Source organism: Condylura cristata, unplaced genomic scaffold (assembly GCF_000260355.1).
Source record: "Condylura cristata isolate star-nosed mole 26May11 unplaced genomic scaffold, ConCri1.0 scaffold00010, whole genome shotgun sequence".
NCBI classification, from domain to species: Eukaryota; Metazoa; Chordata; class Mammalia; order Eulipotyphla; family Talpidae; genus Condylura; species Condylura cristata.
The window spans coordinates 46,483,129-46,511,064 of NW_004567111.1; the positions used below are offsets into that span (position 1 = coordinate 46,483,129).

General features: G+C 31.1%; 1 protein-coding gene across 1 annotated transcript in view; it reads left to right on the forward strand.

Moving 5' to 3' along the window:
- The window catches only part of NBEA (neurobeachin), a 512,054-nt gene that overhangs the window by 181,230 nt on the left and 302,888 nt on the right, over positions 1 to 27,936 (forward strand). The window contains exon 36 of the mRNA XM_012723168.1: positions 17,254 to 17,315. Coding sequence (XP_012578622.1) covers positions 17,254 to 17,315 — 62 coding nt within the window. The remainder of the gene's footprint in view (positions 1 to 17,253; positions 17,316 to 27,936) is intronic.

The window sequence follows — 27,936 nt, forward strand, 5'->3', positions numbered from 1 at the left end:
CAACAAGGTATAAACACTTAACAATTTGACAGTCATACTTCCCAACATCCAATTGAAATTGTTAGACATGAGATAAAGCACATAATTATAAGGAAAAGCAGTTGGTTAATAAAATAGCAATCATAAGATTTAAAACACAAAAATAATCAGCTGTTATAAAGATGTTCAGGTATTTAAGAAGAAATAAGGATATAATCCATGAGGGGAGAAACAATATAAAAAAAGAAAAATTGAGCCTTAAGAAATTAAAACTAAAAGTCTTAAATTGAAACTCATTTAATGGATTTAATAACGTAGTATTCACAGAATAAAGAGATAATAACAGTGTCTATAGTATAGTGTACTATAAAGTATAAAACAGTATCTTACTAAACTAAAGCAGAATAAAAAAGGAACTAAATAAATAAAAAAGTGATCTGAACAACTATACCTTTCTGTATTCCTTTAAAATAATTCAAGCAGCTTAATTTATATGAAATTGTAGTCCAAGAAAAACATAAAGACTGTCTTTCTCCCTCCCTCCCCTCTCTCTCTCCCTCCCCTCTTTCCCTCCCTCCCTTCACCTCTTCCCTTCCTCCCTCCTTCCCGCTCTCCTCCTTTCATAGTCTCAATTCTATAGGCAGATTTCTAGGGTTTGTTCTGGTTTTTTTACCTAATCTTTCATTTTACTTCTGTATGTTCCACATAGAAGTGGCTTCATCCAGTATTTTATCTGACTTATTTCACTTAGCATTAACTCTTCCAATTCCATCCATGTTGTAACAAATTGCATAATTTATCTTTATATATATATATATATGTATATATATAGATATATAGATATATAAACTGGGTAGTAGCCCATTGTGTATATATAACATATCATCCCGCTCACTTGTCTTTGGACACAGATTATTTCCATAATTTGGCAATTGTAAATAGTGCTGTAGAGAATATAGGTGTCTATATATCTTTCTGAATTAGTGATTTTAAGTTAATGTTTAACACCATCTTTTTCAAAGTTGTGTTATTTTATATTGTAAACAAGCAGTATACATGAGATCCGAATAGTTTTTCTACATAATTGGTAATTTCACCTGTAATTGAAAGTAATTTTATTCCCTTTTCTCAAATGATGTCTTTGTTTTATTTCTTAACTTGCTGTACTACTTAGATTTTTCAGTGAAATGTTAAAGTGGTGAGTAGATACTTGCCTTTATCAAACCTCATTTGTTACTTCACTATTGTATTATTTTTGTAGTTAACGTTAGCTTAATTTTGTCTTCTTTCAGATTATTTTTCTAAGAGTTTTTATCATGAATGCATGTTAAATTTTTAAAAAATGTGTTTTCCATATCAATAAAAATGAATAAACAATATTCTATAGACACGTCTATGCACTCACTTTCTTTTGTTCTCGTGTATATGTTTTCATCTGGTATCAAAAACTCTGCTTGGAAAAATTGTTTTTGGTAGTGATAGTATAGATGTACTGGCAGTGAATCATATATATTCAATACCTATAAAAATAGGTGTAAAATAAATATAGTCTTTGGAAAGGAACTGAGAAACTGATTAAACACAGACTATTAACTCAGAAATTCAGCAATGAAGAAGGTAAGGGTTGCAAATGACTGCTGAAGTTTTTATTCATGAAGGGAGAATCTGTGCCTGTTGGGAAATGGAAGAAGAAAACAATGAAGATAGAAAAAGAAAACACTGAAGATAGAAAAGTGGAGGCACTAAGATAGATGAGAGATTACAGAAATGTTACTGTGAATCAAAAAAGGGCATTCTCAAATCAAATGGAAAAGTTTCTTATGCAAAGGAGCAGTTATAATTCTAAACTTAGAAGGACAGGAAGAGACAAGCATTGAGAGAAATGTGAAGGAATTCTCTGCATCTGATAATATCACTTAATTTACTTTCAAGGATTGAAGTAATTGAATTTTAATTGACTCTGCATTCAGTGAAATAGTTCTTGATTTACTGAGTATATTATCCAAGTTGCCTTTTTTCCTTAAATATAAGTAGAAATTAGTTTCCAAAATTGACACAGATATTTACTAAAGAAAGATGTTTCCTGATAACTTCTACCATGAATAAAACTCAGACTACATTATACAAAAAGCAATAAAACATATCACATGCACAGTTTGTTTCAATGTGGTTAGTCCTTTCAGTCAATACAGATAAGAAGTGGTGTCACTGTTGTCCTTGAGCAATTATTTGTCATTCATTAAAATTAATTTCACGGCCCTCCCTGGTGGCACAGCGGGTTAAAGCACTGCACTAAGAAGCTAAAGCCACTTACGCATGAGTTCGATTCCCGCCTGCCCCGGAGGCAACCACATGGCGTGGCAGACCTCTCCTGACCCACCCGCTGCTCCCCTCAGCAGTGTACTTCGTCGATCTGCCTGTTCTGCTCCCCACTCTGTCTCTGGTGAATTCTCTCACCCTCCGCATCTCTGGCCTATACCCCAGTTCTGTACAAATAAATAAATAAATCTTAAAAAAAAAATTAATGACTTACCTTTTACTCATTAATTAGCTCAGCTGAAATTGTACAAACTCCAATAACCTAATATAAATTCAAGATGGATGAAAAGTCAGAGAAACCATACTTAAAGTTTACATTAAAAATATTTTTAACATATCATCTCCTACTGTCCGAGAGGAGTAATTAGAAATTAAATATAAAGGATTTCATATTCCTCACCAAAAATAATAATAATAATAATTGAATAGCAACACGTAAATGCAGAGTAAACCATGGGTAGTCATCTAAAAATTCCAGTCAGCACTTCTAATCTAACTGTTACAAGATTAACTGAATCTGAATAATTTGTCATTCATAACAAATAAATTTATATCTTTAAAAAAATGAATCAGCTACTTTGGTGTGGTGATTGGAAAATAGCTCTTGTTTCACAAAATATTAAGAGTATCATGTATTTCAAAATGGCATGATAGTAAAAGAAAACTTTCTCTTTTGTTTTAATAAACTTAGACTATTCATATTCATATTTTTTCCTTTCAAACAGGATAATGCCAATAAAGACTAAGTCCCTATGTAAAATTACACCCAGACAACATGTATGAACTTGATTGTCTTGGCAAATCAGGACATATAAGTCAACATATAAAACACCTAATAACATGATGAAAAGGTTCATATGTTGTTGAGCACCATGTTATTGAATAGATTTATTTTTGGAATATCCTATACAGCTCATATTGAGACAAGACATATTTTAAATTTTGTAAATATTACTTACATACTCATTTAAATATAATGTTCACCCACATGGCAGCTACCTGAGATCTTTCAGATACTAAGCTTAAAGTCAGTGTATATGTTTATTATTGTATACTCATATTTAAATATATTAGAGATATATTGAAGCAATTTGGCATAAAAAGGTATATTGAAAATTTAAAAAAAAAAATGTGTACTGCTATCAGTTCTATGAGTGTAGTGTTTGTATTCTCCAACTACCGTATTTTCTTATTAGGTACATAATATAGTGGAAAATGTAAACAAATTACAGCATTTATCCTGAGATTATTAAATAGCTAATGACTTTGTTTTCCACCTTAGAATGCTCTGAGAAACAAATCACATTTTTGATTGAATTCATATTGATTTAAAATATAGAATATGTTATCTGTGTGTTTTAATTTAATAATGTTATATTACATGCCTTGAAAATTTTAGAATATCATTTCCTTTTTTCTTGTTTTAATAGATTCATGGAAAGCATGTACTTGAGTTACAGTGGAACTAAATCTTCTGAACTCCCAGGTGGCAGGGATAAATGAGGATGATGGGAGACACCTATATGTAAATTTCAGTCAGTTATGGACAAGATTCTCACATAAGAACAGATTAACTATTTTAAATTATGGATCATCAGCATCTGAGAATGGGGCTAGAGGGATAGGGAAAGCATATTTGGGACATATAAGTATCCTTGTCCTTGTATGCCAGTTGCTAGAGTGGTTGATCCAGGTAATTAAATAGAAACTAATTTATGGTTTATACAATCCTTTTATTTTAGTAAGTATATCAACAAGCATAAAGAAATATATACATTTCAGTGACACTGAAATGTGTATTACCAATTAATTCCAGTTTTCCCTTGGTGATTTATATATTTACACATTATGACTGTTTACTACAAGTTTCAGTAAAATCAGGTTGTTTCTAGTCATTGAAGGAGATGATAAATTCTAAATGTCTTTTCTGTGAATGATTATTTTTTAATGATTGTAAAATTATTTCCATTTATTTATATTTGCTTGACTCCTTTAGGTCCTCCTATTATAAATTTTCTTTATGAAGATTTACTTGATATCCTAGACTTAGTTAAATTTTGTTGTTATAACCTCTTATAGCACAGTGTACTTTTCTTCAGAACATGATTTTAATAGTTTTTTTTTGGATCATAATATTTCTGTTACCTGCTACTACATCTATAACAACCTGACTTTAAGCCCCATAAGAACTCCAGATATGCCAAAGTTTTGGGCATAAAATACATGGTCAAAAAACACTTGCAAGGGGATCAGTGGCTAGTAGAACTTACAAAAGCATTTCCTTAGCTCATTAGATTTTAGTAATCAACCTTAATGAAGAAAGGGGTATGTAATATATTTAACTTGAAAGTATGCCAAAAGCAAAAAATTTCTTGATTACTTTTTTCTCAAACTGACCATTTTGAGTGGTAGTGAGCTGATCTTTAATGTTTCTGATGAAATAATAGATTTAAAGATATGTATTTTATAAGTATTTTTATTCATTATACTAATTATATAATCAACATTTTTAAAAAAAAGATTATTTATAAATACAGAATTAAGGTACAGGCCAGAGGTGCAGGGACAGTGAGAGGCTTCTCTAGAGACAGAGTGGGGTATACAACAGGCAGACTGACAAAATACACTGCTGAGGGGAACAGTGGGCAGGTCAGGAGAGGTCTGCCACACAATGTGTCTGTGACACCTACCTGGCCGGGGATCAAACTCAAGAAGTGGCTGCTTCTAGTGTCATAGTGCAGTGCTTTAAAATTTAATCAACATTTTAAGTTTCGTTTTAATCTAAAAAACTGATATTTGGCCCTCCCTGGTGGCGCAGCGGGTTAAAGCACTGCACTGAGAAGCTAAAGCCACTTCCGCATGAGTTCGATTCCCGCCTGCCCCGGAGGAGACCACATGGCGTGGCAGACCTCTCCTGACCCGCTCGCTGCTCCCCTCAGCAGTGTACTTCGTCCATCTGCCTGTTCTGCTCCCCACTCTGTCTCTGGTGAAGCCTCTCACCGCCCCTGAGCCTCTGGCCTGTACCCCAGTTCTGTATGTACAAATAAATAAATCTTTAAAAAAAAAAAAAAAAAAAACTGATATTTACCCCAAATTACATTTTGGCAATTATACTCCTAAAACAAAACTTGTAAAATTATAACACACATACAAACTCAACGTGTATGGCATGTTAGTCAGATTTAAACCTGTTGAAGAAATCAAATATACAAGGAAAGTTAAGACACTAGGACCAGAAATGCTCTTAAATAAGAGCATTCACTACTGCTGTTGAAAAAAGAACAGTGACTTTGCCCAGTACCCACATCCTAGAGGAAAAGGAATTCTAGAATTTTTAATGAGTGACAAAATAATATGATTAAGAAACAGCATCAGGAGTAAGTAGGGGAATCTAGAGGCAAAATGAACAAATAAGATCTTATTGAACAAATCTAGTGTCTACTATGAAAAAGGACAACTGAAAGACATTTTCAATTGAGTTATAATATAGAAGGATATAAAAGTGTAAAGAATCCATGGCTTTCTTTTCTCCACCCATTGCATGTTTTATCATGTGACTGACATGCCCATAACAATACTGTGCAATGTAAATGACCATTTTATGTTTGAAAATAATCCCTACTAAAAGAATTATTGAACTTTAAGGGACCCATCATAAATCTTAAGATGTTACAGACTACAAAATAAAGCTCTATGAATTTACAGGATCATATTCTATAAATAATTTTAATCTTTGTAATACCACCAAGTAGTGCCTGTCAGTTTGCTCACTTTTCATTGTTGGTTTCAAGTACAGAATAAATAGAAATATGATCCCTGAATGACTGACCCATACTTTTTATATCAATCCTTTTCACTAGCATACAGTTAGTCTTTTGTCATCATTTAGCTTCATACACATGAAGAAAGGACTTAGAACAAGGGATATTTGAGCCAGAAAATCAGTAGCAACTTTTTCTGTGGAGAGTCAAAAAACAAATATTTTAGACGTTGTAACTGTATACTCTCTCGCATAGCTTCCTAGCGAGTTTACCTATGTTCCCCTGAATTATGAATGCTGAAATTTTAGTATTATATAAGTCGCAAGTGTCATGAAATATTTATATTTCCCCCAATCCCCAAGCCACATTCTAAAATATAAAAACTGTTCTAGTTCACAGACCTTATAAAAGAGAGGTGGGCCAGCTTTAGTGATTTCTAGACTGCTGACTGTGACCTTATAAAGGTGTAGTATAAGCAGTAAAGTACAACCCAACAATATTTTAAGGGTATGTCATGGCATAGAACAGAGAAGATACTTTATTGTATTATATACAGAATCATGATGTGCATTGCTTTAAGTTACAATATAAAAAGTTTCAAAATCAGCACTCTACAGTTTACTAATAAAGAAATGTTTAGTATCAAAAACACATATTTTAAGTATTCCAAACTATTTAGTCTGTAGAGAATACAACAAAAATAGATCTCAGAATTTTCAGGAAAGAGCTGTTTTACATAAAAACTCAGTCCAAATGTGGTAATTCTATAATTTTGATGAAATTAACTAATTCTGAGAACTCAGGATAAACCCTAAAATTAAAATTCTAATAATAATTGTGAGAATGTACTGTTTTGTTACTGCCATTTAGATTAATTACTAATATTCACTTACTGCATTTTTAGTAACATTCATCTAAGTAAACTATAAAAAGACAAACCTTTTCCCTGTCCTTGATCTCTACAATCCATATATGTTATTCCTTGTCTCTAGTTTCAGAGATTGAGGTCAGGCCCAGGGCATGTCACCTTTGACTATCAGTCTCCTGTCTGTCTTTCTCAGGTATCAAAACACAGGTTTCTACATTACAGCTGCCTTAATTAGGTAAAGTTGCCACAGTTTATGTGGACTCTGGTCACAAGAGAAGTTAGGCCTTTCTGCAGTGACTCTTTCTTCAAAAATATTTTCATTTGCAAAGGAGCATCTTTTGTTTCTCATAACTATCCTAGATTTCACTTCATATATCCTAATACTTTTCCTTTAAATGAATTCCATTTCATTATGTCTCACAGAAATTGTAGTATTTTATATATTTACTATTTCTGACACCATTATTGCAAGAGATAGTGGGATAGAAGTTGTGTCCTTAATTTTTTTCACTATTGATATAAAACAAGATTGTGTTTTTTTTTCTATAAATGGTGAGTTTTTGGTCAGCTGTTTGGTTTACAACATTTTATATGATTTATAACCCTTTAGGTTATATCCACTATATCTACCACCAAAATACCCCTAGTTTTATACCATACTCCACTGTATCCCTTCCCTGCTACTCTCTCCTGCCCCGTGCCCCTTGCCTCTGTTAACAGCCTCTGTTCTGTTATTTGTTTGGTTTCATCTCACTTGTTTTATTTCTCTATATTCCACTTATGTATAAGTAACACCATTTCTGAGTCAGTGAATGTGCAGAACTGTTACCTCTATGTGATTTTCCTAGAAGGCTAAGCTTTTCCTCCATGTATATCTATTTAAAGTATTTCCCTGTGTTACTTTTTTGTTTTCACTACTTTAATTTGTATGTGCTATACTTTCCATTAGAATCAGTGCTTTTAAGCTGTTTTTCTTGGTGTATAGCTTACCTAATTAACTGGATTATATATAAAATAAATATATGCTGTATTTTATGAGACTTAACTTCTCTTCCTAAGTATGGAATTGTGACCTGTAACTCATGATATTCACTTTATTTCCCATGCTTTAAAGTCTTCTCTGTATTTAAATGGCTATATAAATACACTAAGTTCAACCAAAAATAATCTTTTGATTATACATGTTATTTACATTTGAAACTAGTCTTGGAGATTATGCAGGAAATTTTCAAGAGCTGAGCATAGCATAGAAAATACTATCACATATATGTGTTTTCAATTCATTTATTTTAGCATAGAAATCTTGAGGGAGATGCATTTCTTAGTAAAGAAAGATATTAAATTCTGATTTGCAAATTGAGTAATATAATTTGTAACTAATCTTGGAGAGATGTCTGAGTCTGTTTTCCCTAGAAATTAAAGCTAACATTATTTCAAATCAGATATTTCCTATTGCTAATTCCACATTAATTCCTATTGTTTGTAATTCCATACTTGTTAACATATTAGGATTATCTGAATGACATCATTTGTCTCATTTACCTGGTCAGCATCCTTTAATTCTTCTATAGTAACACTTGGTATCTTTACATTAAACTGATCTTAAGCCCTATGTTCTCCATTAGAATGCAACTTCTCTAGCTCACAGAATGTATCTGTTTCATCTCTGTGCACTGGCATATAGTAAATATCGTTACTGATTTTAGAATTGAATCGTTGAATGTCTTGATTCTCAAAAGTGACTACCTCCTCACTTTTGACATTTTTATAGCCTTTTATTCTATTTTAGATTTGCCATTTTGTAAATTTCTAAGCTTATACTAGTTCCCAAAATATAACTTGTTATTTCTAGAAACTGTATTGTTATAAGAGTTAGAAGAAATAAAAGTACTAATTTACTTCCATTTATCAGTAACTCTTACATTTATACTTTAGAATGTTTTTAATTGTGGCAATTCATATATTGGCTTATTCTATCATTATTGGGTAGTATTCTGATACTATTATATAGCCATATAATCTGACTCCAAGATATCATTCTGAATTGTCGATAGGATGAATTAGATATAGAATTTTCTGATATGTGCAAAATAATCTTGTTAATTCAGTAATTTGAGCATTTTTGTTCATATATACCATGAGATGTAACCCCAATAAAGTACTACTGCTTGAATGGAATAATATTCTTAAGATAATTTTTCTGAATATCTCAGTGTTGGAGATCATCTCTGTGTTGTAAAATTGAAGGAACTTCCAAGTTCCAAGAACTTCCTCTTTCATTCCTAAGAATGAATAAATTTCAACTAACTACTCACCTCTTTTTGATGTTTGCTTCAATGAAACATTTAATAAATAAATTCAACTTGTGTCAAATTTGAGAATTTGAGTACAGATAAGAAGCTTTCTGATGGTCTAGTTTGTTTTGTCTTAATACATAAACAATTTGAACCTATTGGGTAAAGTTAATGTAGTCTTAAAAATAAGATTATTTTTTGATTGTCTACTGAACCTGAAATATTTGTATCTTTAATGCTATGTGTCCAAATCACAATAATTATCAATGATTTCCTTTTGGAATAACATGTCCTAGGTTTTTGTCTTTGACTCTATGGCTTCATTTAAAGCAGTATATAGTATTTTCATTATGCATTATCTTTATGGATTTGAAAGAAAAAAATTGCTTCTGAAAACAAAAATAATTTAAATGTATATATTAGTACAAGTGAAACATCACTTTTACTTAAATTTGAAAATTTTTAATTATTAGAAAGATTTATTTGGCAATGTAAATAAGTGAAAGTCAGAATTTGAGGAGTTGGAATTACAACTGTGTAAGTGATGCATGTATATATACTGCTTTGTTTTGTTTTCTTTTTTTTAATTTTTTTTAAAGATTTTTTTTTTTTATTTTTATTTGTACAGAACTGGGGTACAGGCCAGAGATGCAGAGGGTGAGAGGATTCACCAGAGACAGAGTAGGGAGCAGAACAGGCAGATCGATGAAGTACACTGCTGAGGGGAGCAGCGGGCGGGTCAGGAGAGGTCTGCCACGCCATGGTCACCTCCGGGGCAGGCGGGAATCGAAATCATGCGGAAGTGGCTTGAGCTTCTTAGTGCAGTGCTTTAACCCGCTGCGCCACCAGGGAGGGCCTGCTTTGTTTTTTTTTTTAAGTATTTATCTTTACTTGAGGTAACACTTTAGGTTATGCCCAACAGGTTGTAGTACCACCTGAATTGTGGAACAATTTATAGTGAACAGTGTGTTCCCTGGCCTCTAGTTCCTCAGACTATTAGGTAGGTCTCCCTTCCTCCCTGTTCTTTCCCCTCTTGGTATCTCAGTTTTATAGTCATTTATGAAAGATTAGTTTTTCAGCTTGTTTTTATCTATGCATTTAGTTACTTTATATCCTATATTTAATAGGATAATACCAGTGACCATTTTTATTTATCTATAAATATTTATTTGGTATAATTGTATAACTAATTTGGTATATTTTCTCCTCTGCTGTTTATTAATATTTCTTGAAATGTAGTACATGGTCAAAATACTTACATTATTCTGAATAATGATTTGGAATCATAGTCTGTCTAGCGTAATATCAAAATTTCAACCCAAAATTTTTCAGTAATTTTAGACAGTGCAGGCTTTTTGGAATTTGAAGGCACTCAGGGAGAAGGGGGAAAAAATGTTAGTGCAGAGGCACGACATAGGAATCACAGTTAGTTCTATAATTAAATTGAACCTAAAGAATATTGATAAATCCAGATGATTTATGACAATGAACCTTATTAGTTTATGACAATGTCTCTTATCCCCCTTATTTTATCTTTATTCATTTCTGTTGTGACTAAATAAGGTTGTCATAAAAAGGCCAAAACATTCAGGTCTATTTCTTTGTAGTAGAAACGTGATTCTATCACTATGGGTAAAACTATTTAATGAAAATTTAAAACCTAACTGTTTTTATTCATTTTGAGTCATAGTGCTTTATTGTGACTTGTTTCAATATAATACTCTCTAGATTTACTCATATATTTTTGTATGCCTCATCTGCATAATGAGGCTGTTAGTTCTTGAGGCCAAAGACTGTTGCCTCTTGTCATCTCTGTGCATATTGCAGTGGGTTACTTACAGGTCTTTAAGTTATTTATCTCAAGTGACAGCCAACTCATAAATTAATTCTAAGTGATTTGGAAATTGTATATATTTCAATATGTGTAAATAAAATACTTCAATGGAATGTGTAAGTAATTGAAAGCCATATGAAGAAAAAAAATAAAGTGAGGACTCTCCCTGGTGGCACAACAGGTTAAATTGCAGCACTGTGAAGCTGTCTGCAGCCACTGCAGTACAGGTTCCATACTTGGCCAGGAAGTTGACCCAAATAGCATAGCAGACCTCTCCTGTCCCACCCACTGCTTCCCTCAGAAGTATATTTCAGTAGATCTGCCTGTTCTGCTCCTCATCTGTCTTTGGTGAATCCTTTAATGGTGATTCCTTTCAACCCCTGCACCTCTCATTTGTACCCCAGTTCTTGTATGACTAAATAAATCTTTAAAAAATAATAAAGTTACATTGGACTTCAGAAATTTCCATATAAGACTTTTTATAATATTTTAATTAAGGTAACATTAGTTTACAGCACTGCATATGGCTGAGAAACAGTGTCAACCTCTTCAGATTCATGTAACCATACCACAACCTGATTTTGGTTGGGGGTTGGTGGAGCTAAAACAGATGTGAGCTGGATAGCAACATTAACAATTCAATAGGTCTAAATAATAATGCTTGAGAATATGCCCACCAGCTCAGCAGCTATTATAATCAGATCAGTAGTGATTATATATGTAGGAACTACTACTATTGCTTCATTTTTTATAGTTTTCTGTCATTCTGTAGAAAAATTATCTATAAAAGAGTCTTAAGAACTCCATCTTTACCACAATGAAAACAAAATGGTAGAATCAGGAGTATAAGAAAAAAAATTATCCACAATAAAAAAAGATTCCTATTGTCTGTATAGACCAACCTCTTCTCTCTCTCTCTCTCTCTTTCTTTTTCTCTCTCTCACACACAAACAAAACAATTTAGAGAGTGTGATTTAGTAAATCAGTCAAAATGACAGTAAATTTTATTTCTGAGCAGTCTAAACATACTAGCTTTACAATTTAAAAAGCACTTAGCCTACAATCCCCATACAGAAGTGGATTTTTAGTTCTTCTGAACATGACTATAGAATTTCCGTGAGGGATAGGTACAATATAAAATTATTTGAAATTTTAATTAATATTAAAATATTTCTCTGATTTTCAGTATACTTCATGTAAAACAAGGCCACTAATGTCTGACTTTTAAAAAGTTATATTTATTTTAATATATGCCCTAAATTTATTTCTTAAAACCTTAGAAACAGACGTATTTTGTAATTTGGATATTTGGAGATTTAAGAAAGATACTAGGTGCATTTTCAAGGATGGCTGGGATAGTGTCTTAAATACATTACTCTACCTGAACTAATCATAAAGATAGTCGCACTAAATGGAAAAAAAAAAAGATAGGAAATAGCATCACAGTCTTCAGGTGAAATTTTGCTGATGATTGAATTTGCAATAATCTTTCAGAAAGCTTTTTTCAGATCATTTTAGATTTTGATATTATAAAGTATCACGGACATAAAGCTACCATTTTTTCCCCTATAGTTTAAGAAATATTTACACATGTGCATATATGTGGAGGTGCATGCATAATTACATATGAGAACACATCTGTATGTGTTCTCTCTTACACAAATGTACATGCATAAATACATGCCTTTTGATGAGTAAATAATATATTGGAAGACAGCTAAGGTTATTTGTTTATGTATTGTCATAGATTGCTTTTACCCTACAATGGCAGTTGAGTTGTAACATAAATTTAAAGTTGCTGCCCCCCAAAAGCCTAAAATATTTTATGTGAGCCTTTACAGAAAAATTCTGCTGATATGTGATATATCCAAATACATCACAATTGTTCCCACTCTAAAAACAGGAAGTTACCATCAGTTTGTAGGACCTTAATTTTTAGTGAACTAAACCAAAGCAGATCAATGGATGAATGTACTCTTTCACTACAGTAATTTTTTTTTTTTTTACTATTACAGCTATAATAGTTTGACTATACTTTGAAAAGCTCTTTGAGAGTAAATAAACTTTGCTATTTTAGTTTCTTAAAGTTACTATTACGCTTATTTCTGTTTGATTAAATGTTTTTAAAATTAATATTACATTAGTTTACAACACTGTACCTGTTCAGATATATGCTACCACACCAGGTAGATCTGTTTTCAATGTAGTTTTGAATTGAATTTTAATCTCTAAAAGAACATGTAAATAAGTACTAAAATGATCAATCGAAGTTGTGAGAAATTCTGTCTCACAAATATTATACATATTATTACATTAGTTGTAACAGAAGTAAAAACATTTATGTCAATTTTGTTATTTTAAATGATGTATTAGTCATGATTTAATTTACTTTTGGGATTTTCTGTCTTTAAGTTAGAAAGCAATTCAGGCTATCCTTCTCGCCTGCTGCTCCCCTCAGTAGTGTTCTTAGTCAGGCTGCCTTTCTGCTCCCCACTTGTCTCTGGTGAGTTCTCTCACTGATCCTGCACCTCTGCCCTATACCCCAGTTTTGTATGCATAAATAAATAAATCTTAAAAAAAAAAAAAAAACTTTGTCCAAAAGTTCTGCCTTTCAACTCCACACTCATTTACAATTCTGTAGGCTTTGGTGTGTGTGTGTGTGTGTGTTTATGGTGAAGGAGTACAGTTCTTAAATTAGAAAGTGATTTCTCACTCTTAGCAAATTTGAACCCTCAAAACCTGCCAGTGTTTGCTTAATGGTTTACTCAGCTACAGCAATTCTTTCTTTGCTGCCTGGACCTGCACATTTCTGACTTTTCTATCTAATTAATCATCTCAAGTACTTATATTTTAGTAACTAATTTACCTGATCTTATTTTCAATTGTATATATCATAATATATTCATAATTATCATAATAAACCTCCTAGTAGACAGTTTTCCTCACCATTGGAATTCTTCCCTTCTATGTAATATCCTCCTCTTACACGATTATTGTCGAGAGTCTAGATATTATGTGTATTGGTATAATCATATCACATACACTGTTGGATTAGTATTAGTATTTGTAGTCAGTTTGTTTATTCTGGTGATTTTATATTTGCTTGTAACATACCCTGTTTATTTGACAAAATTTCTAAGTAGTTGAACAGACATATATTTACATCTCTTTTGGGGCTATGTTATAGTTACAAAGTAGAAAAATTCATCTTGGAATAGGAATGTCATAACTGATCCTTGATATAATTTCTGGAATTTTAAATTTTGCTCAGTTCTTTCTCTTAACTTTCAAAAATACTCATGTTTTCATTATTTTTTTTACCTTTCTGTATGTTTTATTTTATCCTTTCACTCCAACTTGCAAACACCCCCTATTTTCGAGTTACCCATCTGCCAAACTACAAAAGCCTTTTTTTCAGTTTTGTTTCCTGTTTCCTCTGTACTTTTGATTAAGCTAATATTTTTGAGCCCCATTTTTGGCAAACAATTCCAATTTGGAATTAGTTGCTATGGACATTCTCTTGGTCAGATATTGTTATCCTCTTATGATAGTGTTATCCTCTTATTGTTTAGTGATTTATGTAGCTTCACACACACACTGAAATGGGATTTCCACATAATTTGAATTCAGGTTCTGATCCTTCACATTGAGTGCTTTTGCTTTTCACATTAGATAAAGACTAGTTCGAAGTGTTAAGAGAATCAATGAGATAGCATATATAAAAGGTGATTTATAAATGATAAATCTTTATTATGTTAAATAATATTAGCTTTGAATTAAAAATCAGAACAATTGGGAAGATATAATATTCATTTCTCTAAATGTCTCTAACACTGGCTCAAACAAAGAGATAGCAGGTTATTTTTATTGGATTATGATGATTGCTAATTAGAAAAATGAAAAACTCTGCCATTTAAGACTTATCCTTGTAAAATATTTTCCTTAGGCATATTTAACCTGAGGCATTCATAGTATCATTAGATATATTTGACTTTCCTGAGCTTATGTTTAAAGTTATACTGACACATTTTTAATTGCTTCTATTTTAAAATGTCAAATATTGGTACAGATTTAGAAGTTGTGCAGGGATGAATTGTCATTTAAAAATGCTTGTGTTTCCAGTATAGGTAGTAAAAAAATACTGGCTTTTTAAAATAATAATAATTTTAACACATAAATACTTACAACCAAAGTGATAAAATACATTTTGAAGGTTGATGGATCTTCCAAAATTTGTTTCTGCTTGTGTTTTCAGTCTCAATGTCAGGTTTTTTGTTTGTTTTTTTTCTTTTGAGGAGAATCCACTAAAACAGTGTGTTCAAAATTATCCAAAACAAATTAGTAAAAGTATGAAGGTCCATTGAGTTCAAATCATAATGCCCTTTTTCAAAGTACTGGGCATACTATTTATAAATTACAGTTCTGCTATATTATCAACCTACTGTCATTTTCTTTCAACAAAGTGATGATGAAACATTTGTTGTATTTTTCTTATGACAGACTGGTCACCTTTGTAAAAATTATGAGTATTCTTGCTACACAGGGAGTTTACCAGTTCATTAAAATGTTAATGTGAGAGCTGAATATAATTTCATGTTTTCCTAATTTTTATTTCAAGTTGTTACATATTTTAAAACTGTAGTACACATAATATGTGGTGAAGGGTTTGTCTGTATCCTGACAGTCTAATCATTCTTTATATAACTTAGAATTTGAAATATATTTGGTAAGGGGATACATACCTTAAATTATGATCCTTTAAATGTATACACCTGACTTAGTTTTTCTTTGTCAGATTTTAAAGTAGTTAAGAATCCATCAGGTGATAAATGTTCCCTTAATTTTTCTGACTCCCAAGCTCCTGAACATAAGAATTGCTGATCAGTTACAGCACTTGTCTCCTAAATGAGTTTTTCACATTTGCCTCTTATTTCATTAGTTAACTGTCTACTGAAAGATGTGGGTAAGATGGAATACCAGTGCCTTTTCACAGTTCGTTCTGTCGGTCTGTATAATAACGATAGGGTCATTAGCAGTGTGGGCACAAAAGGGTATTTATCTATACCCTACAATAAATATACATGCTAGTACTAGGAGGCATTTGAGACTATTTATTGAAATCACACTAAGAAAAAAAATAAAGGGTTTTGGTTCACTCCTTCAGTTAGCAACAACTAATGTAAGAGCATGGCATGTCTTTCTACATGGTACGTTTACCAATTGCATTTATCCCTGCAAAGGAAAACAACAAATCTATTAATTTGATTTTTTTTAATTGGTGAAAAACTTTGAAATTTGTTTCAAATTAGCAAACAGGATGATTAATAGAATGTTCAAAGAGTGTTAATTCTTGCTTAATTTTCCTGTGTTGGCACTTTAAAATACTACCTGCCGGGCTTTTTTTTTTTTTTAATTGTATGCCACACAAGTTGTATTTTTAAATGGAAAAATATTGATGAATATAATTATTCACTAGGGAGAGGAAGAGTATTAGGAAGAGAATTTTCTTACCTATAGAAGGGGAATAAAAATTGTATGCCTCAAGGTATATATGGAAATTAAGTGAGATGACGGCATAAGGCAGGTGACAGTTGCCCAGTACATAGTAAGACATCAGTGAGCAGTAGTTGTTATTACATATATATTATGACATCTAAAGCTTTTCCCTTCTGCCCATTAAGAGAGTTTGAAGTCAGAACAGTGGGATATTGATCGGCATATTAATTTTAAGTGTGAAATTCATGTTGTATTATTTTAAACACCATTTAGCAATTGACAGCCTATGGGGTAATTACCTATTTGTAAATTGTTTTAATTTTGTCTTTGGGGAGAAAATTTAGGCTTCAGTAATTATTATTTTATGCTCCAGGATACAATCACAAGGCAATGTCATTAGGATAAGAACAGCTCTACTACCTTGTCCATTTGATAACATCCCTCACCTTGATTAAACATAGACAGTGCCTTGGCCATATGAACAACCCAGACATAAAAACTTTTGAGTATCTGTTATGCCTCCTTAAATCTGAATATTTAAAAAAAAATATTTTATGTGATATAAAGTACACATTTTTATTTCCATTGAGGAGTTTTATTTCAAAGAAAAATTGTATAAGTTAAAACTGTATAATGTACTAACTTGAAATGATGATTTCTACCATAGTAACTTCATTTTGTTTTAATCTTTCCTTGTCGCAGGCCTTGTTTGTATGAAATCCAGCACATCCGTGGTTGAACTTGTTATGCTGCTTTGTTCTCAGGTACAGGAATCTCATTTATTACATTAAACTACATGAAGATTTTTATTGTCACTGTCAATAGACTGTATTGCATATATATGTCTGTCTATATATCTGTTTTAAACTTCCATCTGTTATTCCATAGTAAAGAAAATTTATGTTGAAACACTTTTATGGATGATCTTGCTTGTAAAATCTGTCTCTTTTCTGTGCTCGTTAGCTGCCTTAACCTTTTCTATCTTCCACTTGCTTCTATCATACTCTGTTTTCCACAAATATATTTTTGCAATTTGTTATATATATATTTGATGCCCTTCCTTACAACTACCTTTTAAAAAATGAAACTGTAGAAATTACAAACTTTATATTTATTGTTAATTACATGCATGATTTCTTCTCCACTAAGAGATACTAAAATTTTAGATTTTTTTTCAATATAACATCTAAAGTAGTTATAATGAATATATGGATATTCATATATTCAGTTCATTAATGATTAATATGATACCTTACTGCTTTCTTTTTTAATGTAGCTTGCATTTTTCAGTATAAAACCTACTTATGCATATAGCTTTATTAATCAGAATGAAGATTTAAAATAGAATTATAATTATTTGCTATGCTTTCTTACCCTTTATAAAAAATAATATGTGCGTGTGGGTGTTGGGGTGTGTAAACTCCATTTTTCTGATGCCCAAATAGGAAGATCTAGTGGTCTTTTCACTAGTTCTGCCAATGTCCTAGTGATCCTAGTTTTCATATTAATATTAAATATAATATGAGAATGAAAGAAAAACTTAAGTATGTTTGTAGTAATCAGTTACTACATGTATCCCATGTTTCCTCATTGGAAAGAAATACATCTAATCTCTTTCTGGTTACTGATCTGCAACCACAACTTACTCCCAAATAGCAGCAATATAATTTTAATTGATCCTTTAAAACTAGTAAAGACAAAACAACCAAGAACTTACCTATAGATTTCCAGTCTTCAAGTTTACTTTCTTAAGAATACGTTCACAGGGTAATCATTATGCTCCTTTCCCCCTTTCAGCTGGGAAGAGTATTAATAAATAGAAGTTAAAGAAACAGCATCCCTGGTTCTGCAGGGCACTTGAAAATAGTTTCTTAATACCAGTGTCCTGAGTTCGAGAGACATGCTGAGAAACCCATCTGTTCTTTCTAGTCTCTTGATGATACATATTTCTAAATATTATTTTATGGGAAAAATAGTACATAATTCCCTCTTCCTTAGCTCTGGATTTCATTGCAGCTCAGAGAAATAAAGAAGAATGTAGCATTAGTGTCTAGTGTCTTTGATGGCCTCATCATCTAATCATAGGTTTAACATTACTCATTTGCTGGCTCCAGGAATTCCTGCCATTAAGGGCCCCAGAGATGAAACTTTGCCTCAGATATTGATTGAAAGGAAGAGTGAGAAATTTAAGCTCTCTGTGCAGGGCACTTTCTTCCTATGTTCCAGCAAAGCAATGTTATAACCTCTTTCATTTTGATTTTTAAGTTGATTTTTTTAAATAATTCAGTGTGCTTAAATATTTCAAGTGGTTAATTGATTAGAATGACTTCATTTAAAAAAAAAATAAAATGTATACTTATATATAAAAAAATACCCTTCTGTTAACATTGAAATTTACTTTCCATAAAATATTTTTAGATATAAATGAGCAATCTCCTGTCGGTACAATTCAGATGGGAGGGGTTTACTAATCTGGTGTGAAAGTGGCCTCCAAAACTAGTTTTATAGACCATTAATTGTTCTAAAGATGTGTAAAACCTTGCCTTTAAGGGCATATACAAAAAATGGACATGTCTTCAGTTTCTTAAAATAACCTGCCATTTTTTCTACTACTCAAATTCAAGATGATTTATAGCCTTATTTTCATCCATTAGCAGCCATAGCGGTAGCAGACTTCTGATAAAGAAAAATAAATAATAGCTAATGGGGCTGTGAAGATTGCTTGGCATAGCATTTTCTAAAGCTGGGTTTCTTCTACAGGCCTTAATGCATCTCTTAGACAGTGGAACTGATCCCTGTAGAATTAGCATAGCTCTTAGCATCTCTTTGTGCTAAGACAGAAGGGATCCTGAATAATCTTTAAAGCTGCAAAGTACTCAGTTTTTTTTTTTAATTTTATATCAACATTTTACAAATATTGGTAGCTCAATGTTATAATCATCATCAGTTATTAGTACTAATAAAATAGCTGAAAAATCTAAGTCAATAATCATACTGATGCACCATATATATACATATATACACACACACAATTTTTCTGCATTGGGAGATAGAACTAAGATACTTCATATTTGTTTTAATTTTTGGTTAAAATATATTTCAATGCAAATGGAATGTTACAGTTTATTTTCTTAAAATGAGATTTTGTTTTTCCCAATTTAGATAAACCATTCAACGATAAAATTTTGTTTGGAGAGGATAGGTGGTTAAGGGTTGAAAAGGAAAGCAATGTTTCTTGAAACATTGTTCTACTTTAATTTGCTACATTACATTAGATGCTTTTTTTCCCCTAGTGCTTTTCATTTCAGAAATGTCATGTTTATAATATATATAAGGATATCGGTTTTTCTTTCCTTCTTATCTGAGCTCCTTGAATAAACTTACTATTGCCAGTGGTTTGTGTGCAAAATATGGTCTAGATTTACATGAGATCGTATTACAAGTGTCTGAGTTACTTGTCAAGGATAATTCAGTTCATATGGACAGCCTTTAAACTCTAAGGGACATGCCATCCAGTTTACCCCACAGAGGAATTCTAGGTCTCTGTGGAAAGTATATTTTAAACTTTAAGAAGTTATCAGCATTATCATTAGATTGCATGTATTGTTCCACAAATAACCCTTCTGAATTTTACTACATTTTGGATACTTTTCCATTAGGCTCTTATGACACAAAGGACACAAAGTAAATTACAAGAATTAGCTATTTCTTCTTCCCTTTAAATATATATGAAAAGTTGTACTTAGAAGCATTTTTAAAAAGTGTTTTTTTTTTTTTGTCATTTGGAAGTACTCAAAGTGTAATGAAACAAAATAAATAATATCGCTTGACAAAATCAGTACTTAAGCAGTAGATATAAAGCACACAGTCAGTTAGTTAATTACCTGCTAAGTTCTTTGGAATATCACAGGTCTGGTACTGTCTTCTGACTACAGTTGGTTGTTGTTTTGAAACTTTTACAACTAGCTGTTGTTGAGATACCTCACATGATTCTATATGTATATCTTCTTTCTCCATTACATTATTCTGAATGTATTGTGTTCTTTGATGGATAGCAGATTTAGTTTTCAAGTAAACTTTTGTAGGTACTATAATAGTTTGTAATTATTTCCAGATTTTTTTTTTAGGAAGTCTCCATCAGAGGTACGCCAGGAAAAATTGAGTGATGTTATCCCATAGGATTTTTTTTTAAGTTTTCATAAGTAAAGCTAAGCAGATGTCACTTGCATTTTTCTGTGCCTCATTTGTCAGTAGAAAATGTTTTATATATTGAGAAACTTTTATGTAAAAAATAACATCTCTTAGTATTTAAGTACTTTCTTACTTGAAGTGCTGATTAAGCATATGTCTGCTTAATAAATCATTTTATCCTCATTAAAAAAAACCCAAATGTATAACTAACATAAAATAAAACTCAGCCTTGCAAGTCTCTAAGATCTGTGTATGAAGTTACTATCATGAATTATTTTGTGGTTTTGTTTGACTTTATTCTTTTCTAAATACTCAGTATGCTTAAATAAAAAGGATTTTAAGTGACTTCATGATGTGATCAAGGCCATAACCCAGCACATCTAAACACAGTTTCTTACAAAAAAACCACAACTAAAGAATATTATTCCTTCCCAAATGATTTTGCTTTTGAACATTTCCAAATTTTTTTCTTCAATTTGATACAGTTTAGTCATATGGAAAGAGGGAAAAGACATACTTTTCTTTTAACTGTACTAAACCTAAGATTGAGGCACAGGGACATTGATAAGACAAATATTGGCACCTAATATTGAATAGTCATTCATGAATATGCAGTATTGAAGAATTTTTGAGGTGTTTAATGAAAAGATGTTAAAAAAAGAATGTAGGGATATACTGGATTTTTTTTCAAATATCTTTAAAGGAAATCCTAAATATAATAATGGAATTGATCACATTCAGTTAGTGATTCCTTAGTAGTTGTTATAGGTTTATTGATACTTTCTTACATTTCTTAAAGAATCTAGTGTTATCTGTAAATGTCCACTATGTAGTTAAATTTGCAATTAAGGAATAAAAAAATATGACATTGACATTTTGAATTGAATATAATATAATACTACCTATGTATGGTTCAGAAAACTGATCCTGTGAATCATTGGTAACATGTTCTTATATTGGTATATTAATATGACAAAAGGTGAATCCTTTGCAGTAATAGATTTTTCTACACAGCATAATCAGGGAAGGATATTCAAGCTAAGGATCCATCTGAGCAAAAGTCTAAAGAGAAATGAACTTGTTACATGTTCAGACCAGAGACCAGCCTCTTTTGGAATACATCAGAAATTAAGTAGTCAAACAATATTTTTATCTGGGTTTATGTATTATATATGGAGTTAGCATTCCTAGGCCGTGTAAGAAACATTTCCTTGAGGGTATATTTTAATATAAAATATTATAGTGTGTTTTTGGAAAAAATTGAAGTTGATAAATATTTTAATGTATGAGTAGCATCAGGTAGTTTATGATGTTTGCTTTTACATGTTCTATTTCTATTTTGATAGGAATAATACCACTTTTATTCATTTTTTATTTTTAATTAAAGCAGATTTATATTATTTTTAAACATCCTTGTCTACTTTTCCACAATATAGGATTTATTATGTGTAGTCACCATAGTTTCTCTAGCACCAAAATGCCCACAACCCTACGTCACCTTTCATTAGTCTCTCCTTTCCTTTTGTTCTTTAACTCTCACCCTCTCCCTCCTCTTTTCCTTCCCCTTCTGTATATCTCCTATCTAATCAGTTTTCAGAGGTTAACCTTACACTTTGTCACATCCTTTGTTTTGTTTCTCTAGATTCTGCATATAAGTGAAATCATCTAGTATTTATCTTTCTTCTCTGGCTCACTTAGTTTAGAATAGTCCCTTTCAGTTATATCCTTGTTGCTTTAAGTGGCATAAATTTATCTTTTTAGATCACTGAGTGTTAATCCATTGTGTGTATGTGTGTGTGTATGTGTATGTGTGTATATATATGTATATATACATATATATAGTGTATATATATATATATATATATGTACACACACACATATACACACACACACACATATAGTCCACTTATCCATTCTGAGGCATTTTGTTTCCATATCTTGGCTCTTGTAAACAGTGTTGCCATAACCTAGGAATATAGGTTGCCTTTCAAATTCATATTTTTGTGTTTTTTGGTAGATACCTAGGAGTGAAATTGGTGAGTTACATGGAATTAAAATATGGAATTGCTAGTCCATTTTTATTCTTTTGAGAACTCTCCATACTTACTTCTATAGGGGTTGGATCAATCTACATTCCCACCAACAATGTAATAGGTTTTCCTTACCCATAATTTGCCAGAATTTGTGTGTGTGTGTGTGTGTGTTTAATATGGGCCATTCTTACAGATGTGAGGAGGTGTGTCATTGTGGTTTTGATATGCATTTTCCTGATGATAAAGTAATGATGAACATTTTTTCGTATGTCTGTTGACCATTTGAATGTCTTCCTTGAAGAGTTGCCTATTCAATTCTTTTGCACATTTTTGATTGGGTAATTTGCTTTTGTTGTTGAGTTGTATAAGCAATTTGTAGATCTTAGATTGCAGTCCTTTATCAGATATACTTTGTGCAGATATTTTTTGCCTCTCAGTAGAGTGTGAAAAGGTCAATGATCAAAATAAGATAATATTTTATTTCTGATTATAAATCATGTATGCATTTTCTCTAAAGGATCCACTCCCACTATTATCTGTGGTGTACAATCATCTCAAAGCCAAGTGGGAAAATTCTTTAAACGTTTTGGATTTTTGAAGTTGATATAATTTTTACCATGCTTTTTTACCAAAATTATGTAATATGTCCTAGTATAAATAAAGTTAAGCAGAAGTTTAAAAATATGGCACATAAAGGTTTTATTCAACTTAAGTCACGATGAATATTTTAAATTATTAGAAAATACAGAGAAAATTATGCAGTAAATATATGTAGTTTACAGGGAAAAAAAGAGAATATAAAACATCACAAAATTTGTATTTAATGTCTCTGAGGAGAATAACTACTGAACCATTGCAATAGAAGCACAGACTCAACTGTCTGTTGTCTACATAATTTATAGCATCCTCCTGAAGATTTAATCAAAGAGTTAAAGAGTACATAATTCAAATAACTTTGATCATTGCAATGAGGTCTTTGTTCTTTATTCCTTTTACTTGAACTCTTTGGAGAATTTAGTAGGAATGTTGAGTCAATCTTATAAGATGTTGTTTTAAGTTATCTGTATAATGTATGGTACTTGTTCCTTTTCAAACACTTCCATCCTTATATATTGATTTATCATATACATCATATTTTTAAACATAAAATGAAAATAATGAATAGATGTTCTAAGCTCATCTGTGTGAAAAAAGGAAAATATAGAGAAATGACAGTACTTGTATTATGCCTTAATTCTCATAACTCTTCCAAATTGGGACAGAAATTAATAGTCTTCACAACCTGTAGGGTAACACTTACTAATGCTATAATTTCTATGATTGTGGAAAGGAAATCAGCATATTCTGAGGTATACAGATTTGACTGCATCAAAACAGACCTCTGCCTTAACTGAAGCTTCTTTCCATACTTTGCCACATTATCCATTTCTTTTATTTCTTTCCAATGGTTTTGGCTTATTTAATTTTCCTGTTATTTTTATGTTTATATGCTTATATTGTATTACAACAGCCTAAAAAAAAAAGTGAATCTCACAGTCCTACAACTATAACACATTCTTTTGCTTCTTGGTGGATTTTTTGTTTCTTTGATATATCAATATACTTTATTTTGACTATTATTTAATAAATAATTTCTTTATCCTATTTTTCTCTATTGTATTTTTATTTATAATTCATTTTGTTTTATTGTTGTTGAAATAACTATGGACTCACCTTTGTACATCTTCCTTCAGTAGTGTCATATAATCTAATATGTTATAAAAATTAGAAAATTGATATTGGAACAATACTGTTACAGGGTGCAGACATTATTTAGTTTTAGGTTTTTTTTTTACATTTATTGTGTTGTGTGTATGTATATTAATGTAATTTTATTCCATGTATTGATATAAACAACTATCACTATCAAAATGCTGGATTTCTTTACAGTTTATCAAATTACTTTCCTTCATGAAGCTGGTTTGGTGTTATATGGATTTAATCTCTCTATCATTCCCCATAGCATTTATAGTGCATGCTTCTAAGTAGTAAATATAGGTACTTGTTCACATTATTTAATTAATGCATGTTTTAATTGGGTAGAGTGATTTTACGTATCTATTACACTGGAATTTCCTAGTTACACTAATTATCATGTCCATTATTTCCTGTCTTCTTGATGTTTTCCGCCCTACTAAAAAAGAAAATAAGTATTATATATTTGCAGCATACATAATATTTATTGACAGCACTTTAAATTGTATAATGTTTAATTTTAAAATAGCCATAAGCAGACTTCTGAAAGATTGCATAAAACCTTAGAGTCTTCTAAAATCACTATATAGGTGTTATTTGTTTCAATTATCCAACAAATTTATACTGTAACAAAGTCCATGTTATTTTTCTGTTGCCACTGATGTCTTCTGTTTTGCTCGGTGCTGTTTCACCCATACTTAGTGCAGTGGCTAACATATACTGTAGATAAGTATTTGTTAATTCTTATTGAATTCATGGTAAAAGGAAAACAGTTTTAATCTCCAAGATGATTTGATTTATTTTTGTAGTAATATATATATATATATATATATATATATATAACTTAAAATATGCCATTTTACGTGCACAATTCACTGCTATTGGTTCCATTCTTAGGGTATAGCCATAATCATGATTGATTTCAAAATTTTCAACATCCAAACAAAAATTGTACCCACTAAATAGAAATTCTCCATTGCCCAGGTTCTAATCCAGTTTTTGTTTCTGATTGCTCCTTTCAATATTCTATATATTTAAAAACCTTAAACAATATTTTTCCTTTGATGTTTGGTTTATGTCACATTGCATGGGTTAAAGGTTCATTCATGTTGGACCATATATTCAAATTCCATCCCATTTTAAGGGTTAGTGATATTACATTCTATATGGATAGTATTGCATTTTATGCATTCATTGATCTTTTGATGAGCACATGGGTTGTTTCTATCTTTTGACTATTGTGAATAATACTTTGTTAACATTGTCCTACAAGTAAAATATTTGAGGCACTATTTCCATTTCTTTCAGGGATGTGTGTAAGAAGTGAAATATCTGACTCAGATGGCAAACCTATGTTTAGCTTTTTTCAGAAAATGCTAGTTTTGTGTAATTGCTGTACTATTTTAGGATTTCATGAGGTATAAAGAACAGTTTCTTATTTTCCATTCTTCATTTGTTAATTTATTGTTAGTGTTTGAATTATAGTCATTCTAGAGTGTGTGTGGTGGTGTCTCAGTTTAGTTTTGATTTGCATTTCCCTGATGACTAATTTTGTGGATCATCTTTGCATGCACTTATGGCAATTTGTATATCCTCTCTGGAAAAATGTCTGCTCAAGTTCTTTGCCCATTTTATAATTGGTTTTTTTATTGTTATTGAGTAGTAGATGTTCTTTATTCAGGGTTAAAGCCCTTATCGAATGTCTGATTTATAAACATTTTTATCAGTATTGCGGATTGTTTTTATTTTCCTGATAGATTACTTTGAAACACAAAGGTTTTTAATTTTAAAGATTGATATCCAATTTATCTATTTTTGGTGTTGTTACCTATACATTGAGTATCTTGTTTATTTATAAATGTGTGACCTAATCCAAGATTAACATTGTACATTTATTATGAAAACTTTCAAAGTGCATACCTAGTTATTTTACTGTCAGCTATTAATAGACATTAAAGATATAGAAAGTAAAATATCATTCTGAAATTCCAAAAGACTTAAGATCAGGTTAATCTTGTATTTTTACCTTAAAATATTCTCCATATTAAAGAAAATTGTTTTCCTTAATTTTATACACAACAAAGGGAATGAGAAATGTGCATTGAACTGAAATGGTAGGAATACTGGTGGGAAAAAAAGTTGTATCATGGCCCTGAGATTTCTACTAGGTCATCTAACTACCATAAAGTGATTGTGAAGAGAACATAGGGATTTCATTGTCATCCTTCTGGAACATATTTGTCTTCAAAGTGTTTCGTTTCAAAGGGTACTTAACTTGATATCCAATTCTCTGAAAAAGTCCTTCATCTTGAGGAAATTTTTTACATCCATGTAGAAGAGTCAAAAAATTGTGACGAAGCTGTCGTAAAGATTTGGCAGCTCTCTGCAGGTATTCAAACCCACTTAGCATGTTGCCTTATGAAGATATAAATTTCATGTCTATGTTCATTTCTTCAGTAGTGTGTAAGTGAATTTATGTATATGTACATTTTTTTTTCTCGGAAGGCAAAATGCTTTCTGTAATGATTTGTATGTAAAATTTCAAAATATTCTTTTTTTTCCTGATATTGTCATGGTATTAAGGTATAGTTCTCATGTATATATTTCCCTTATGTTAAATTAATTCTCTAAGTTCACAACTCACAGAAAATTATTAAAGAACTAGGAATTGATTGTGTATCCCTTTCCTATCAAACTATATTTCATTTGGCAGCTTTCAGAATAGTTATATTTTAGCAAACACAACAAAAAATACTAAGTTTCTTCTCTAGGCTATGTCATTTCCTTGTCACAATTTTACATGTCTCTGATTTAATGTTTTACCTATTCTCTTGAAATCCCTAGAAGCAACTACATAGTGATTTTCATTTAAAAAATATTTTTAAATGCAAAAACTGTGGATCATTGTAAAATAATGTACTCATTGCTTAACATATTAGTTCTATATATTATTTACACACTCATTGTAAGTAAGCACTTTCACTCCTACATAAATACCATTTTGAGACTGGAAAGACATGATATAGCTGGAAAGGACTCTAGATATCTCCTTATTTTGAAGATGCAATTATGATGTAATAGTTTACTATTTTACAAGTGAGTAGAAGGAAGTTTGGGTAATTGAACATTGAAAAATATGAAGGGATTATACACACACACACACACACACATTACTTCATAACAACTTATTTAAATATGCTGACAAGTTAGGTACTTTGGGGTTTATATGAATGTAAACCCTGAATGTAGTAGCCTCATTTTTTTTTTTAATGTAGCCTATTGAGAGAGGGAAAAAAATGACTGAACTTAGTGGTTTTCAACATTGTTTACACATCAAAACCACTTGGGAAGTTTTTTTTTTTTTTTAAGTTTATTTTTACATCATTTTGCATATTTTTTTTTTCCATCTCGATTGTAATCCCCGCGG